Source organism: Hyperolius riggenbachi, chromosome 2, assembly GCF_040937935.1.
Source record: "Hyperolius riggenbachi isolate aHypRig1 chromosome 2, aHypRig1.pri, whole genome shotgun sequence".
Lineage (NCBI taxonomy): Eukaryota > Metazoa > Chordata > Amphibia > Anura > Hyperoliidae > Hyperolius > Hyperolius riggenbachi.
The window spans coordinates 528,464,603-528,483,716 of record NC_090647.1 but is presented as its reverse complement, the minus strand read 5'-3'; the positions used below and the strand labels follow the sequence as shown (position 1 = coordinate 528,483,716).

The following is a 19,114-nucleotide window of genomic DNA, read 5'->3' as shown; positions in this document are numbered from 1 at the left end:
ACCGGCATCCCCTTGTGTTTAGGTGGGTGGCCTATCAGCAGAAGCACTACTGTGGCGAGCAGTACATACTGGAGAAAGGAAGATACAAGACGTATCTGGACTGGGGAGGAAGAAGCAATACCATCATGTCCATCCGGCCAGTTCTGCTGGTGAGTGTCTGTTTTCTGCACTAGGGGAAATATGTTATTGTGAGTTAGTTAGAACTGGAATTGTTTTAAATCATTGACTTCACGGTTCACCGCAATACCTAAATACTCCCGGTAATTTTGGCACTGGAACAGCCGGTAGTAGGATATCGGTATAATTACCAATAATCTACTATTGGGCAGTGGTCATTCTGATACTAAAATATTGGTAAATTTTACTGATATCTTACTATCCCTAAACCTAACCCTGTTCTAACATGAGCAATCCCTCTACCAAAACCTAACCCTAACCAACCTTCCTAACAAAAGCCTAACCCTAACCACGCCCCCACGACCACCACCGCAATATCTGCCAATATTTAACACTAATTCTAACCCTATTCAAACTTGACCTCTCTTTATCTCACTTTACCAAAGCCTATCTCTAACTGACCTTCTCAACCTAACCCCCACCCTCACCGCAAAATCTACCAGTATTTAACACTAATCCTAACCTTATTCTCACACGAGCCCCAACTCTATTGATGCCTAACCGCCCCTCACTGATGCCTAACTCTAACTGTCCCCTTTAAAGGACAAATGTAACAAGAGGTATATGGAGGCTGCCATATATTTTTTTAAAACAATACCAGTTGCCTGGCAGCCTTGCTGATCTATTTGGCTGCAGTAGTGTTTGAATAACACTAAGAACAAGCATGCAGCTAATCTTGTCAGATCTGACAATAATGTCAGAAACACCTGATCTGCTGCATGCTTTTTCAGGATCTATGGCTAAAAGTATTAGAGGCCAAGGATCAGCAGGATAGCCAGGCAACTGGTATTGTTTAAAAGTTAATAAATATGGCAGCCTCCTTATCCCTCTCATTACAGTTGTACTTTAACCAATGCCTAACCAACCCTCCCCCCCCTTCCCCAACCGATGGCTTACCCCCTTCCCCCATGCCTAACCCTAACTGCCCCCTCTGCTGATGTCCGTGCAGCCTTCACCCCTAAATACGCCCTCCAGGTGCCGGCCGCCATCCCAATATTTTTATCAGGTCCCTGCAGTGCCCAAATTACCTCCTAGGTACCGCTACAGCCGCAATTAACACTGCGGTCTATGCAGCACTGCCAGGCAACTGGTATTATTTAAGAGGAAATAAATATGGCAGCCTCCATATTCCTCTTACCTCAGCTTCCCTTTAGGTTTCTATGCAAGAATGATTAATTGCCCATCTGCATTGGAAATGCGCCTACTACACAAGCTTACTACCCATGTCACTTTAGGTCCACATTAAAGGGAACCTGAAGCAAAAGATACATGGATGCAATATTTGATTCCTTTTAAACAGTACCCGGCAGCCCTGCTGATCTGTTTGGCTGCAGTAGTGTCTGAATCACACCAGAAACAAGCATGCAGCTAATCCAGTCAGACATCTGTCAAAAACATCTGATCTGCTGCATGCTTGTTCAGGGTCTATGGCTAAAAGTATTAGAGGCAGATCATCAGCAGGATAGCCAGGCAACTAGTATTGCTTAAAAGGAAATAAACATGGCAGCCTCCATATACCTCTCACTACAGTTGTCCTTTAAAGAGAGCCTGAGGTGGGCAGATGGGACACAGAGGTATGTTCTCTGCCTCATGACATGCCTCTGTGTCCCCACACCGCCACTCTCTGAACCCACCATACTACAGCCCCCCAAAGATTGGCGACATTATTTGTCGCCATCTCGGAGGTAAACATAGGGGAGAGAGATTCCCTGTTCAAAACCCCCGCCAGGGGCGTTCCTTCAGGGTCTTCAGAGCTGTCATTGGGCAGCTATCTCTCCCTGGCCACGCCCCCTGCCGCTCCCCCGCCTCCCTGCACGCTTGGAGAGAGAATGAATCTCTCATTCCAGCGTCGTGACCCAGAGGTCACAAAAGTGAAAGTGGGCCACAGGAGCGGTGGCGAGCGGTGGTTTTTGCGGCTACCTGATCTGCTCAGCCCCACGGATCAGTTAGCCTAGTTTTTTTTTCGCGCCCACCTCAGGCTCTCTTTTTACAGTTTTTTTCAGAAGGTTTTAGCACCAGAGCTTTTCTCCAGTCTTTTATAGTGTTTGAGCTCGCAGTAGTGCAGTCTTGTTTCTGACAGATATGCTAAACTAATGGCTTTGTGTTGTTTTCAGGAGCCGCTTGGACGGAGCGAAGTGAAACACGCGGTAAGTTCTGATTTCTTCTGGCAGCGAAGGGGCAATGTTTGGAAGAGAGAGCCGTGTATGAGGGGAGCAGCTCTCTCTCCCCACTTCCCTCATTGCTCAGCCATCCCCTCATGGCTCGCACAGAACGTGGTGTGCGGGGAACGTGGGTAGAGAGAGCCGTGTATGAGGGGAGCAGCTCTCGTTCCTTCCCTCATCACTCAGCCATCCCCTCATGGCTCGCACAGAACGCAGTGTGCGGGGAACGTGGGAAGAGAGAGCCGTGTATGAGGGGAGCAGCTCTCGTTCCTTCCCTCATCACTCAGCCATCCCCTCATGGCTCGCACAGAACGCAGTGTGCGGGGAACGTGTGTAGAGAGAGCCGTGTATGAGGGGAGCAGCTCTCGTTCCTTCCCTCATCACTCAGCCATCCCCTCATGGCTCGCACAGAACGCAGTGTGCGGGGAACGTGTGTAGAGAGAGCCGTGTATGATGGGAGCAGCTCTTGTTCTGCGCTTCCCTCATCTCTCAGCCATCCCCTCATGGCTCGCACAGAACGTGGTGTGCGGGGAACGTGTGTAGAGAGAGCCGTGTATGATGGGAGCAGCTCTTGTTCTGCGCTTCCCTCATCTCTCAGCCATCCCCTCATGGCTCGCACAGAACGTGGTGTGCGGGGAACGTGTGTAGAGAGAGCCGTGTATGAGGGGAGCAGCTCTCGCTCCACACTTGCCTCATCACTCAGCCATCCCCTCATGGCTCGCACAGAACGCAGTGTGCGGGGAACGTGTGTAGAGAGAGCCGTGTATGAGGGGAGCAGCTCTCGCTCCACACTTGCCTCATCACTCAGCCATCCCCTCATGGCTCGCACAGAACGCAGTGTGCGGGGAACGTGGGAAGAGAGAGCCGTGTATGAGGGGAGCAGCTCTCGCTCCTTCCCTCATCACTCAGCCATCACTCTAACAACGACTCGCACAGAACGTGGTGTGCAGGGAACGTGTGTAGAGAGAGCCGTGTATGAGGGGAGCAGCTCTCGCTCCACACTTGCCTCATCACTCAGCCATCCCCTCATGGCTCGCACAGAACGCAGTGTGCGGGGAACGTGGGAAGAGAGAGCCGTGTATGAGGGGAGCAGCTCTCGCTCCACACTTGCCTCATCACTCAGCCATCCCCTCATGGCTCGCACAGAACGCAGTGTGCGGGGAACGTGTGTAGAGAGAGCCGTTTATGAGGGGAGCAGCTCTCGCTCCACACTTGCCTCATCACTCAGCCATCCCCTCATGGCTCGCACAGAACGCAGTGTGCGGGGAACGTGGGAAGAGAGAGCCGTGTATGAGGGGAGCAGCTCTCGCTCCTTCCCTCATCACTCAGCCATCACTCTAACAACGACTCGCACAGAACGTGGTGTGCAGGGAACGTGTGTAGAGAGAGCCGTGTATGAGGGGAGCAGCTCTCGCTCCACACTTGCCTCATCACTCAGCCATCCCCTCATGGCTCGCACAGAACGCAGTGTGCGGGGAACGTGGGAAGAGAGAGCCGTGTATGAGGGGAGCATCTCTCGCTCCTTCCCTCATCACTCAGCCATCACTCTAATGGTGCCCATACATGGTACAATTTTTTCATACAATCTTACCATTTCTATGTAGTATAAAGGTAAATGAAGTGAATATACTGAAAGGATCATTTAGGCAGTTCCCTTATATTACATAGAAATGGTAAGATTGTATGAAAAAATTGTACCATGTATGGCCACCATAACAATAGCTCTCACGCAATGCAATGTGCGGGGAACGTGGGTAGAGAGCGGTGTAAGAGGAGAGCAGCTCTTGCTCCGCACTTACCTCATCACTCAGCCATCCCCTCATGGCTCGCACAGAACGTGGTGTGCGGGTAACGTGGGAAGAGAGAGCCGTGTATGAGGGGAGCAGCTCTCATTCTGCGCTTCCCTCATCTCTCAGCCATCCCCTCATGGCTCGCACAGAACGCAGTGTGGGAACGTGGGTAGAGAGAGCCGTGTATGAGGAAGAAAGAACGTGGTGTGCGGGGAACGTGGGAAGAGAGAGCCGTGTATGAGGAGAGCAGCTCTGCACTTTCTTCATCACTCAGCCATCCTCTCTAACAATGGCTCGCACAGAACACGGTGTGTGGGGAATGTGGGGTAATTATATATAGAAGTGACCACCCCGGGTGCTCAGCGTGTGATGGTTATGAAATATGCATAACATAAGCAGCGAGAATTAATATTTCATAAACATCCTGCATTAACAGGAGCCACCGTGACTTGTCTAAAAGGTTAATAAATGCGCAATACTGTTCTCATTTTAAACTTATTTATATTTAGACATGCGTGTCTGTACTGTGCAGTCAAAAATATACAGAGCACAAATATATATATATATACACACACACATACAGTGGGTTGCAAAAGTATTTGGCCCCCTTAAAGTTTTCCACATTTTGTCACATTACTGCCACAAACATGAATCAGTTTTATTGGAATTCCTCGTGAAAGACCAATACAAAGTGGTGTACACGTGAGAAGTGGAACGAAAAGCATACGTGATTCCAAACATTTTTTACAAATAAATAACTGCAAAGTGGGGTGTGCGTAATTATTTGGCCCCCTGAGTCAATACTTTGTAGAACCACCTTTTGCTGCAATTACAGCTGCCAGTCTTTTCGGGTATGTCTCTACCAGCTTTGCACATCTAGAGACTGAAATCCTTGCCCATTCTTCTTTGCAAAACAGCTCCAGCTCAGTCAGATTAGATGGACAGCGTTTGTGAACAGCAGTTTTCAGATGTTGCCACAGATTCTCAATTGGATTTAGATCTGGACTTTGACTGGGTCATTCTAACACATAGATATGTTTTGTTTTAAACCATTCCATTGTTGCCCCGGCTTTATGGTTAGGGTCATTGTCCTGCTGGAAGGTGAACCTCCGCCCAAGTCTTAAGTCTTTTGCAGACTCCAAGAGGCTTTCTTTCAAGTTTGCCCTGTATTTGGCTCCATCCATCTTCCCATCAACTCTGACCAGCTTCCCTGTCCCTGCTGAAGAGAAGCACCCCCAGAGCATGATGCTGCCACCACCATATTTGACAGTGGGGATGGTGTGTTCTGAGTGATGTGCAGTGTTAGTTTTCCGGCACACATAGCGTTTTGCATTTTGGCCAAAAAGTTCCATTTTGGTCTCATCTGACCAGAGCACCTTCTTCCACATGGTTGCTGTGTCCCCCACATGGCTTGTGGTAAACTGCAAACAGGACTTCTTATGCTTTCTGTTAACAATGCCTTTCTTCTTGCCACTCTTCCATAAAGGCCAACTTTGTACAGTGCATGACTAATAGTTGTCCTATGGACAGAGTCCCCCACCTGAGCTGTAGATCTCTGCAGCTCGTCCAGAGTCACCATGGTCCTCTTGACTGCATTTATGATCAGCGCTCTCCTTGTTCGGCCTGTGAGTTTAGGTGGATTGCCTTGTCTTGGTAGGTTTACAGTTGTGCCATACTCCTTCCATTTCTGAATGATCGCTTGAACAGTGCTCCGTGGGATGTGCAAGGCTTTGGAAATCTTTTTGTAGCCTAAGCCTGCTTTAACTTTCTCAATAACTTGATCCCTGACCTGTCTTGTGTGTTCTTTGGACTTCACGGTGTTGTTGCTCCCAATATTCTCTTAGACAACCTCTGAGGCCCTCACAGAGCAGCAGCTGTATATGTACTGACATTAGATTACACACAGGTGCACTCTATTTAGTCATTAGCACTCATCAGGCAATGTCTATAGGCAACTGACTGCACTCAGATCAAAGGGGGCCGAATAATTATGCACACACCACTTTGCAGTTATTTATTTGTAAAAAATGTTTGGAATCGTGTATAATTTTTGTTTCACTTCTCATGTGTACACCACTTTGGGCTCTATTCATAAAACGTTACCGCAAGTTTTCCGCTCAAAACAGCGGACTTTCCCGACCATTTAGCAAAGTGGGCATTCATAAAAGCTATTCCCGCATGAAAATCTACAATCCCCCAGCAGAGCGAGAAATTTCCGCCTTCTGCAGTGTTTTTCTAGATTTATCTAGAACAAAGTAACAAAATGGCCATTCATAAAGATTAGAGGAAGCGGTATGTGGACGGGAAATACCGCTTTCTCGAAGCCTGCGGATTACATACAAGTGAATGGGACAGACCTCCCAGAGAGAGCAGCACACGGAGGGACTCTGCCGGCGTAAGTGTTTACGCATGCCTTCCGACAGCTTACCGCCAGCCTTCAGCGGGAGATCTCCGCACTTGCATCGCAGTGGCAACATTTTTATGAATGGCCACCCAGAAGTCTAAAATACCACTGCGGTATTTTCCCTCCAGGAGTTTTTTCGCCACAAATTTTTTATGAATAGAGCCCTTTGTGTTGGTCTTTCACGTGGAATCCCAATAAAATTGATGCATGTTTGTGGCAGTAATATGACATAATGTGGAAAACTTCAAGGGGGCCGAATACTTTTGCAACCCACTGTATATGCACCAAAAATGAGTACACCTCCCACATGTTTATGTACAGTGCCAACCACACAGATAACTAAGCTTGTTCCTTTTTTTTTAGTTCTCTACCTGAAAGAGTTAAAAATCAAGTATGCAAGTGACAATTTCTGTCCGGATCGGGTCGGACTGTAGCGTAATCCTCACTGCTAAGGAATTACAGCCATAACCCACTTTCCTGGCAGAAAATGGTTTCTGAGAGCAGGAAACAAATTAAAGGGGTCAATACTTCATAGATTTTAGCTCTGGCATACTTCAGTGAAGGTGTCATTGGGCACTATGGTCTCGATTCACTAAAGGGTGATAACTGCTTGCACAGTCAAAAAGTCATTTTTAGGAGAAGGAGCATAGATACAATTGTTTATCTCATCAGTGTATTTTCACCTTGTGTTTCCTTTAAGCATTGGGTACCCCCCAGAATTACACTAAATCACATTAGGTAGGTAGATAGATAGATAGATAGATAGATAGATAGATAGATAGATAGATAGATAGATATCAAAAATAGGCCATACTTGTGCAAAAATACTAAATTATTCTTTTTTTTTTTTTTTATGAGTTTGTCCATTTACTTGCCAGTGCTTATGTAGTTATACTAAAAATTAAAGAAACCAGTTTGATGCAAAATGCTGTAAAAAGGCCAAAAGTGCCTTCAAAGATGAACCTGGCCCCCTGATGAAGCCGATTACACAGCGAAACATGTTGGCCTGATACACTGCATGGCCATGCCACTAGCCTTACATCCAATTAGATGAGTCTCCCAGTATAACTGTAGGGATTCTATTACTCTCCATCCCTGCCTGCGCGTCTGTTCCCAATGACCTTGCGGCATACACAGGCTGCTTATGCAGATGGAGAAAGGCCCTGGTAGGAGCGCAACAGCGGGCAGGTTAGTGCACTTCGCTGCTGACACTGGGCCCAGTGGAGCTGAGGGCCTGCCAGTCGGATTGGCAAGACCTCGGGGCCTGCAAGTCGGCCCTGCAAAGCTGTGAGGATTTATTAAAAATATATTTGCAGTGTGTGGCAGTAATGGATCCCTTCTGATCAGGTTTTCTGTCAGAGTGGATCTATCTTGTTGGTGGAATCTGGTGACCATCTGCCACCTTAAAGAGGAACTTCAGCCTACACATTTTGTCTTTAAGTTACATTAGTTATGTTCATTAAAATAGATAGGTAATATAATCTCTTACCCACCCTGTTTAAAAAAACTGGCAAATGTTTGTGATTTCATTGGGGCAGCCATCTTTTTGGTTGAAAGAAGGTGACAGGGAGCATGAGACCCAGTTCCAACTGTCCTGTGTGCTGATCACCCCTCCCAATTGCTAGGCAACATGAATAACAACATCAGAAATCGCTTCATGCTTTGCACAGCATCAGGGGGAAAATACCCAGGCACTTTAATGAGGCGGAGCTTAGCTTCTGTGCAGCTAAAAATGTGGCTTGGGTAAGAAAAACAAAGTTCTGATGCCGTGAAAGTGTTAAAGAAACACCAAGCCTTTTGAGTGCTGCTGAGTAGATTTTTAATCTGGAGGTTCACTTTAAGCCATAATACTGAGCACTGTACTTCTCATTAGTAATTCACTCCCTTTCAGCAAAGGTGGCCATAGATCTAGTGATTTGGCTGTACAATCAACCATTTGATTTGATCATTTTATATACCGTAATCGAGAGGGAATTGAGTGTGTTACAGTGCGCTTAATCGATGAACAGTGGCTGATTTCATGTCGAATCGACCTGCTTAGCCAGTCCAGCAGGGTAAAAGATATTGGCTGATTGCACAGGAATCGGTTACTGTTCACATGTCATTCTATTGACTCTGAATCGATTTTTGCATTCAGAGCATGGAGACACAACATCGGTCAAATTGACTAGAAAAGGTGAATCGCATAAGATATTGCTTGTAGTGTGTGGGGCAGTAGTTCATCGACTTTCAGTCAACTATACTGAAGTCGGTCGAAAGTCGATTGCTTTATCGATTGAATCAGAATCGCTAGACATATGGCTACCTTAGTACTACAGTATTTAGAAATCACAAGCAATGGACAAATTGTCTTTGCGTGTCGTCGCTTGTTGAGGTTCACACCTCGGTCAGCGTTCTTGTGAACTGCAGCAGTTTGGATGCGCTTTACATAGATAGAAAGATAAGATATTATCGTCGTATCTCATGTACCACTTTGTGCTGCAGGTCTTTTCGAGGTGTGAACATACCCTTAAAATGACTTCTATCAGATACGCTGCGGTACATCTGGTACAGTCTAATCGTAAATTTAGACAGAAACTAGCCAGAAAGACATACAGTAAGATATTCAGCTGATACTGCGCTTTATCTAGAATTTGTTTTATATCCAGTATTTCAAGTTTCCTGCTTGACAGTCATTATCATAACTGAGCTTCAGTGAGATGAAAAAAGAAAACACATTCTTTAGCATGAAACACACCTGGAAAATGTAAAGAAAACATATCGCTGAGCTGGCCTATAGGAGAGACAGAGATTCAGTGTGAAGTATATGGAGACTGCCTATCACGCTGGGGGGTGAACAGGTACAGGTATAAACAACAAGAGTTGAAATAATTACATTTATAAATAAATAGTGAAACTGTACAAATAAGGTACCAGACTATACCGGATGTACATATATACCTAATACACCTCCTGCGTGAGGTATATTTTGAAACAGAATGGCACAGAGGGCGACATCACAATCGGGGCAGTAGAAGTGTGATTTCTTTCTGACTTTTTTCCCTTTGCTATCAGTCTTAGGCAGCAGGCAGAGAGTAGTCAAAATCCAGGCAGAGGTCAATGCAAGCGGCAGGCAGCGAGTAGTCAAAACCCAGGCAGAGGTCAATGCAGGCGGCAGGCAGAGAGTAGTCAAAACCCAGGCAGAGGTCAATGCAAGCGGTAGGCAGAGAGTAGTCAAAACCCAGGCTGAGGTCAGTGCAGGCGGCCGGCAGAAAATAGTCAAAATGCAGGCAAAAGTCGGTAAGTGTAAGGCAGAAGCACTTAGCTCAAAAGCAGTTGGGAGCCAAATGGCTATATTGTTAACATCCTGTGCTTTCAAATGCGTTTATCTGCCATCTCTGCCATGTCAGTCAGGTGACACAGGGGAGAGATCAAATTACAACTTGTAATTAGAGACAAATGAGGAATTAGACACAGGCTAAACTTTCTATATACATGCATGCAGGCAGCATTTCTCTCTGTTTACCTTCTGTCCTGTGTAGCAGTTTGGGGTCCAGATGGGGGGATCAGACAGCTGATTGCACGCGGGACCCAGGAATCAAACTGGAGCAGCGGTATCAGCCAGCCCGAGCTGAGCTTGGGCTTGCCGCTTTCAGCTTCTGTGACTCAGGCCAAGCTCAGCTCGGGATTACCACCAGGGGGGTTTACACTATGTTTTTCACGGCACACACTATCTGCGACGATCGTTCCTTTTTGAACGACTGCCATGCTGGATTAAATCACTGAGAAATGTTTCCGATCCTCATTGACATTTGAGGGTTTTGCGGCAATTGTGTACACGATCGTTTACACTATTGTTCGTTTTCAACAGCGCCAACGATGCTTCTACATATTCTTCTCACTTTTAAAGTGATCCAAGCAGCTTTCTTTTTCTGCAGTTCATTCTGGTTTCTAATAGCTGTAGGAGCTGCTATTCCCCCCCCCCCCCCCCCCTACCCTTGCCTCTGCCCTTATTTATCTAGGGGAAGGTGTGAATGTAATCAAGGGTGACTTCTCTAAATTGTTTGAAGAACAATGTCCTATCCCCCATCCCCCTCTGCTAATGAAAGCTTTTGTTTTCTCATTCCTTATCTGGCTGCTCTTTCTATAGATGGCAGTAGAGCCACTAACAAACATTTAAAAGAAGAGGAAGAATGTAATCTTTAGTGATGAGCTACATTGTTAATACACATTTTTAAGGTGCTATTGAGATGCCATGGGTGCCAAAAATTGTGCTCGGTTCACTTTAAGAAGGCTACAGCCTCAGCCTGTAACACAAACTGCCTGTGAAACAGAAAGTTCCCAGCGGACTGCTGAGCAGGAATTTTAGGAATCATTTCACATTCAGTGATCATCAAGCTTATGGACAGAAACATATTTAGCAGTGGCGTTTCCCCAGATCTAGGGGGACAGTGGTGCTCGGAGCAGGGCTTCACATTGATTACGGCTGTACATAAAGAAGATCACCTGGTCTCATAATGATCACACCATTCATGTTAGGCTGCATGTAGCTGGATTAGCTGCGTCCCAGAGTTGTGTTACAATTACAAGGATGTGTATTTTATTTTCACAGATAAAAGCTTATGAACAAGTGAACTTCCAAGGAGAGAGCCTGGACCTCACACAGCGGGTGTCAGAGTTCCCCTCCTTCATGCCCAAGTCCTTCAAGGTCTTAAGAGGATGGTAAGATCAGTAATATCATAGTCATGGGTGTTACAATAGCCCCTGAGATGGTGGTGGGTGGGCATCCGTGGTGGTGGTGGGACTTCCGTGCACTTTGTATTTCCGCCACAGGAAGTGAACGCTAGAGAGCCTTATTTATAGTTTGGCTTACAGCCAGAAGTGAGATAACCGCGCATTGCCGCAGTAATCTCCAAAGGCTATTTCTATTACAGTGCAATGCGATCATCCATTAGGACCGCACCTATAATGCTGGTTTCTAATGTGAAACTGGCCTGAGAGTTCTATGCACAGAGGGAAATACTGCTTGCTTGGCAGCTGGAAAAAGCCGTTATTTCCCACAATGCAATGAGGTTTACAGACAGCAAACTGTCAGGACCATGGACATGACATCACACTGTGGGAGGGGTTTCACTACAATGTCAGCCAAACAGCCCCCCTGAAGATATACAGTGGTGTGAAAAACTATTTGCCCCCTTCCTGATTTCTTATTCTTTTGCATGTTTGTCACACTTAAATGTTTCTGCTCATCAAAAAACGTTAACCATTAGTTAAAGATAACATAATTGAACACAAAATGCAGTTTTAAATGATGGTTTTTATTATTTAGTGAGAAAAATAACTCCAAACCTACATGGCCCTGTGTGAAAAAGAAATTGCCCCCTGAACCTAATAACTGGTTGGGCCACCCTTCGCAGCAATAACTGCAATCAAGCATTTGCGATAACTTGCAACAAGTCTTTTACAGCGCTCTGGAGGAATTTTGGCCCACTCATCTTTGCAGAATTGATGTAATTCAGCTTTATTTGAGGGTTCTCTAGCATGAACTGCCTTTTTAAAGGAATACTTAAGTCATTTAAAAAAAATGACTTTTACTCACCTGGGGCTCCCCTCAGCCCCCTGCAGCTGAACGGTGCCCTCGCCGTGTCCCTCTGATGCGGCTGGTCTCGCAGGCGGCCACTTCCGGTCTGGCCGTCACCGGCCGACAGGCTGTGAACGCGGCTGATTGTCCGCGTCCCCGGACGCAATAGCATTGTAGAAGGCGCTATTGCGTCCGGGGATGCGGATAATCAGCCGCGTTCACAGCCTGTCGGACGGTGACGGCCAAACCGGAAGTGGCCGCCGGCGAGACCAGCCGCATCGGAGGGACACGGCGAGGGCACCGTTCAGCTGCAGGGGGCTGAGGGGAGCCCCAGGTGAGTAAAAGTCATTTTTTTTAAATGACTTAAGTATTCCTTTAAGGTCATGCCACAACATCTCAATAGGATTCAGGTCAGGGCTTTGACTAGGCCACTCCAAAGTCTTCATTTTGTTTTTCTTCAGCCATTCAGGGGTGGATTTGCTGGTGTCTTTTGGGTCATTGTCCTGCTGCAGCACCCTAGATCGCTTCAGCTTGAGTTGACGAACAGATGGCCGGACATTCTGCTTCAGGATTTTTTGGTAGACAGTAGAATTCATGGTTCCATCTATCACAGCAAGCCTTCCAGGTCCTGAAGCAGCAAAACAACCCCAGACCATCACACTAACACCACCATATTTTACTGTTGGTATGATGTTCTTTTGCTGAAATGCTGTGTTACTTCTACGACAGATTTAACAGGACACGCATCTTCCAAAAAGTTCAACTTTTGTCTCGGCGGTCCACAAGGTATTTTCCCACAAGTCTTGGCAATCATTGAGATGTTTTTTAGCAAAATTGAGACGGGCCTTAATGTTCTTTTTGCTTAAAAGTGGTTTGCGCCTTGGATATCTGCCATGCAGGCCATTTTCGCCCAGTCTCTTTCTTATGGTGGAGTTGTGAACACTGACCTTAATTGAGGCAAGTGAGGCCTGCAGTTCTTTAGATGTTGTCCTGGGGCCTTTCGTGGCCTCTCGGATGAGTTTTCTCTGCGCTCTTGGGGTAATTTTGGTTGGCCAGCCACTCCTGGAAAGGTTCATCACTGTTCCATGTTTTTGCCATTTGTGGATAATGGCTCTCACTGTGGTTCGCTGGAGTCCCAAAGCTTTAGAAATGGCTTTATAACCTTTACCAGACTGATAGATCTCAATTACAGTACTTTTGTTCTCATTTGTTCCTGAATTTCTTTGGATCTTGGCATGATGTCTAGCTTTTGAGGTGCTTTTGGTCTACTTCTCTGTGTCAGATAGCTCCTATTTAAGTGATTTCTTGATTGAAACAGGTGTGGCAGTAATCAGGCCTGAGGGTGACTACAGAAATTGAACTCAGGTGTGATAAACCACAGTTAAGTTATTTTTTAACAAGGGGGGCAATCACTTTTTCACACAGGGCCATGTAGGTTTTGAGTTTTTTTCCTCACTAAATAATAAAAACCATCATTTAAAACTGCATTTTGTGTTCAATTATGTTATCTTTGACTAATAGTTAACAGTTTTTGATGAGCAGAAACATTTAAGTGTGACAAACATGCAAAAGAATAAGAAATCAGGAAGGGGGCAAATAGTTTTTTACACCACTGTATTTGGGAAAAGATAAAGATTTCTCATGGGAAAGGGGGTATCAGCTACTGATTGGGATGAAGTTCAGTTTTTACATTTTTCCCTCTGTCTATTCTAGCTAAATAAACAGTATTTAATTAGAACCTGAACTGAAAATAAAAAGTCAAAATAACCATACACGGGTCATACTTACCTCCTGTGTAGTCTACTCCTAAATCTCTATCTTCTCTCCTACATCCCATTTGTCCACTGTGATCAATGAAATTCTCTGTCCTCCATTTTGAAAATGGCCATTACCTCATAACAGCTTTATGGTCAGCACACTGTTAAACTGTAATATCACCCACTTGAGCCATAGGGAAACATGGACATTACCTTGCACATTCAGTTTTAACTGACAATTGCTGATATATAACTGACCGCAACTGGTGTATTTCAGTTCTGACAAAATATTGTCAGAACTGGAAGGGATCACTGTAAGAAGAAAATGTTGAGCTTCTGAGAGGAACTGGCTGTGAGGTAAGTATGTAATATTCATGTGCAGCTATGTCATGTGTTTATTTTAACTAATTGTATTCGCTTCAGGTTCCCTTTAAATATATGAAGGTGAATGGGGCTTAGGTTCCTGGGTTTTTTTTTTCATGTTGTAGCTAATAAAATCTCTGTCATCTCTTTGTGCCTTGCAGCTGGCTCCTGTGTTACCAGGCAGACTCAGGTGACAATGTGTGTGTGCTGGAGGAGGGACACTTCCCTGACTTAGCTTCTTGTGGATGTCCAACAGCTGAGATCAAATACATCCAGCCAATAGATTATGTAAGCATCTCTGTGCATTGTGTCACATGCTCATTGTCTTCCATTTAAAACATGTCACAACAAAAGCAGCGATTGTCTGTCACTGCCAGCCTGCGGCTTTCACAGGTTCTTCTGTTTATTCATGCAAACTAATTCTCCTGAACACAGTTTCACTGTACCCAATGTGCTTAAAGGATACCCGAACTGACATGTGACATAATGAGATAGACGTGTATGTACAGTGCCTAGCACACAAATAACTATGCTGTGTTCCTTTTTTTCTTTCTTTGCCTGAAAGAGTTAAATATCAGGTATGTAAGTGGCTGACTCAGTCCTGACTCAAACAGGAAGTGACTACAGTGTGACCCTTACTGATAAGAAATTCCAACTATAAAACACTTTCCTAGCAGAAAATGGCTTCTGAGAGCAAGAAAGAGGTAAAAAGGGGAATTTTTTTTATCAGTGAGGGTCACACTGTAGTCACTTCCTGTCTGAGTCAGGACTGGGTCAGCCACTTACATACCTGATATTTAACTCTTTCAGGCAGAGAAAGAAAAAAACACAGAATAGTTATTAGTGTGCTGGGCACTGTACATACACATGTCTATCTCATCATGTCACATGTCAGTTCGGGTATCCTTTGAAGCGGACTTGAACTCAACATTTCCTCTCTGCTCTAATAGATACACAACAGCATAATAATCTTTGAAGAAAAACATTTCTCTGTTGCAGCTGATACAGATCCTGCAATACATCTGCAGTGTGTCCACTTCCTGCCTTCCAGGAAGCAGACATATTGTTAACATCCTATGCTGTGAAATGAGTTTATCTGCCGTAGCAGTCAGCTGACATGGGGAGAGATCAAATTACAGTTGGGCTTAGTCACAGATGAGAGGGAGGGTGCACTTCTCTCTGTTTTCCTTCTGTCCTGTGCAAGAGTTCAGGTCCACGTCAAGGTGGCCATACACCTGTCTCGATCTGCCATCAGATAAGGTCCCTCTCTGATCGAGATTTATACATTAATGGGGCATTGTCCCCACTAATGTAAGATGTGCCCCTTGCAGTAGACTTTACCATCTCAGTGTCAGCCGCTGGCCCGGTTCTGCCGACACTGACAGATAGGCTGGTTTCACAGTGGGAGGTTAAAGTCCCACGTTATAGCAGCCAGTAATGCAGCCTAACTCACAGCACTGTAAAATCAATGTGCTGCTCACAGTGCACACGTTGCGTTAGGGTATAACGCTGCACGTAAAATGAAAGTGCAGCATGCTGTACGTTATACCCCTATAGAGCTGCGTTAGACTGCTTGCACATGCTCAGTGACTAGCCACATGGCTAATTAATATTCACTGCACTGTGGTGACTCCTGGTGGGACTCATAGTGTTGTCTGGATGATGAACGAATCGGATCTTTTTTGTGAGTCGATTCATCTGGATCATCACAATGAAAGATTCGGTTCACAGTGGATGTCTGTCTGGAAGAAACAGCAACATACAGAATGTACAGTGCAGGGAAAGTCCTGTCCTGCTAGTCATTTCACCCCCAGTCTGCTTCCTTAGTAAAATGATTCAAATGATTCGGTTCAAAGATCCGGATCTTTTCAATGATCCGATTCGAATGATCCGAATCCTTAAAAAGATCCAGACTTCCCATCACGATCCTGGAGCAGCTGCTTTGAGAGTCGCTGCTCAATCTGACGTGCAACTTCAACACCGCCATGCGTTGCGTTAGGGGCACGTTATGCGACCTTAACCTAAAACGCAACGTCTTGGTGGGAAAGAGGCCATAAAGTATACTGTACGGAGGAAGGGGGAATTTACACTAGGAGACAGTGCCGGGGGCGGTAAAGGATGATTCCCAAGAGATTTCATGCTGAAAACAATCGGGAATCGGCCTGTGGTGTATGGGCAGCCAACAGATCTGTCTCTCGGTCGATCTTCCCATACATCGTTTGATGTATGGGCATCTTTACCACCCTACACACTGCAGACTGATTTCAGAATGAATCTATTGGATATCATCCTTGTGCCGCCTCCCTGGCTGCCCCGCCCCCTGACTTCCTGTTCTGGACAACAGCCCTCCCTCTGCCTCTGTTTTCTTGGCACCTGTCATGATAAATCAGCTTGTGTCTATTTGTTTGCTCATGCAGTTTAATATGACCCATGATATTATTGTAGTACACTTTGTGACATTTTTATACGTAGGATATTGTGTGTGGCGTAAATATTTATAACGTGTCATGAACTGATTTCAGGTCTTTGCGGAGCCGTCCATCAGTTTATTTGCGCTGGATTCCTGTGAGGGGCGGGAGTTACATTTTGAGGAGTCCGTCACCTCTGTTCTGAGCGAAGACCTTCACTTCTATACCCAGTCTGTGTGGGTGCGGAGGGGACTGTAAGTATCGCTGTACTATTCTGCTGCTCTACAGACCTCTCCTATATAAAGGACTTAAGGTTGGGTAACGGACTGATAAAGAGGAACCGTAACGACAGTAGAATGCAGTAGATGATACAGCAGACCCACTTTTATGTTAAATATCCTAGTTTCAGCATCAGAAACACTTTCTATAGCTATATATTGCTATATATTGATATGTAACCCCACCCTCCCACTGAGACTTAGCCTAGACCGACACCCCCCCCCCCCCCTTCCTTTCTAGGAAAGCAGATATTTTTTCTACTGGCTTTAGAACTCTCAGTAAATGAACATTCCACAGAGATCACCTGACAGAACAAAAGATGTTAGAATACACAAAATCTGATTTTGAGACTAATAAACAATTAAATAGAAATGTTTATGAAATATATTAACATACCGTAGGTGCTGAAAAATAAAAAGGATTTGAATCTCAAGCAAAGGAGGGAGAAGGCACCAGTAAGCATGCAATCCCTCTGCACTGGTATCTACTTGTCTGCAAGGATCAGCCTCTCGCTACTTGATGTAGAGTAATTAATGATACATATAAAGATTATTAAACCCCACCACCGACCCTACATGTTTCAACCCCTCAGTGGGGGGCTTCGTCGGGAAAAGTGCCCAGTGACAAGGTGCAAGCGCTAAAGACAATAATTACAAAGACTAAAAATGTTTAGGTCTGTAATAAATTAAAAGAAAGTAAATCATGAAGAGGGAAGAGTTTATAACGGGAAAACACTGAATAAATAATTTATAAATTAATATTGTGAAAAAAAATTAACAATTCTATCCTTTGTGTTATTTTGCCTACAGTTCCTTTTTAAAAGATTGCATGTTCAGCTTACTGTAAATTGCACCATTATCAACGTCCTCACAAATGCCACAACAGTAGAAGTCAGAACAGAGCGTACTAGACTCCTTCCTGGCAAACATTAGTGATTGGCCCACAGTGGGCATACCACAGTATGTCAGTACCTCTGGAGCTGGCTCTATATGCATAGATCCTCCTTTAGAATGTGACATGTGTAAGTTGGCACTACCCACTTTGCCACCAGAAAAACAATGTAGCTCCATGGCTACCCGGCCACATACCGCAGTCTGGCAGGGAGGTAACTGAGTAAGTAACGTTCATTGCCACTATGTAGTCTTAGGTACTATAGTATGTCCGTACTCTTGTACCTCTGGGGCTGTCTTTATGCATAGCTCCGGCCTTAGGAAGTGACGTATGTAAGTTTGCACCGCCCACTTTGCCACCAGAAAAACAATGTAGCTCCATGGCTACCTGGCCACATACCGCAGTCTGGCAGGAGAGTAACTGAGTAAGTAACTTTCTTTGCCACTATGTAGTCTTAGGTACCATAGTATGTCAGTACTCTTGTACCTCTGGGGCTGTCTTTATGCATAGCTCCGGCCTTAGGAAGTGACGTATGTAAGTTTGCACCGCCCACTTTACCACAAGAAAAACAATGTAGCTTCATGGCTACCCGGCCACATACCGCAGTCTGGCAGGAGAGTAACTGAGTAAGTAACTTTCTTTGCCACTATGTAGTCTTAGGTACCATAGTATGTCAGTACTCTTGTACCTCTGGGGCTGTCTTTATGCATAGCTCCGGCCTTAGGAAGTGACGTATGTAAGTTTGCACCGCCCACTTTACCACAAGAAAAAACAATGTAGCTGTGTGAGTACCCGGACACATGCCAACGTTTTGCTAGAAGGTAACTGAGTAAGTAGCGTTCACTGCCACTGTATAGTTGTTTGTGGGGGCATTTTAATAATGCAGTGTCTTCTAAAAGGTAATGGGTTGAGCTTTATTTTTGGGCTGATGCTTTAACTCTTGAAGGTATATCTCTTGAAGAATGATTTACTCTGTTTTCTTAGCATGCACGGTGTTACTTTGTGAAGGTCTAGTGACCATGTGGCGTCTCTAACAGTCATCATATGACATTCAGCTACAGGAGTAATTGCCACCTTCAAACTAAACAAATTGTGAAAGGAAATGTTGAGCATTCCTATGGCCGGTATTTGGACCCGCCTGTTTGTACATGCTTGTAGGAGTCACCCGTCCGGATTAAGCCTTGTGTCTTCATGTGAACTCTGCCGTACTGCATTATTTGTTTTGTAACAGCGAGAAATCCTTCTTACCTACCCAAGACCACAAGACCTGTTTTCAGAATCTACAGATTTCAAAATACTTTTTTTTCCTGGGGGGGATGACTA

At 45.2% G+C, this 19,114-nt stretch overlaps 1 protein-coding gene across 2 annotated transcripts in view; it reads left to right on the top strand.

Annotated features, from left to right (window-relative positions):
• The window catches only part of CRYBG3 (crystallin beta-gamma domain containing 3), a 294,639-nt gene that overhangs the window by 249,691 nt on the left and 25,834 nt on the right, over positions 1–19,114 (top strand). For both annotated transcript variants that reach the window (XM_068270638.1, XM_068270637.1), the window contains 5 exons: positions 23–149; positions 2,292–2,324; positions 11,125–11,234; positions 14,375–14,501; positions 16,736–16,875. In XM_068270638.1, the coding sequence (XP_068126739.1) occupies positions 23–149; positions 2,292–2,324; positions 11,125–11,234; positions 14,375–14,501; positions 16,736–16,875 (537 nt within the window). The remainder of the gene's footprint in view (positions 1–22; positions 150–2,291; positions 2,325–11,124; positions 11,235–14,374; positions 14,502–16,735; positions 16,876–19,114) is intronic.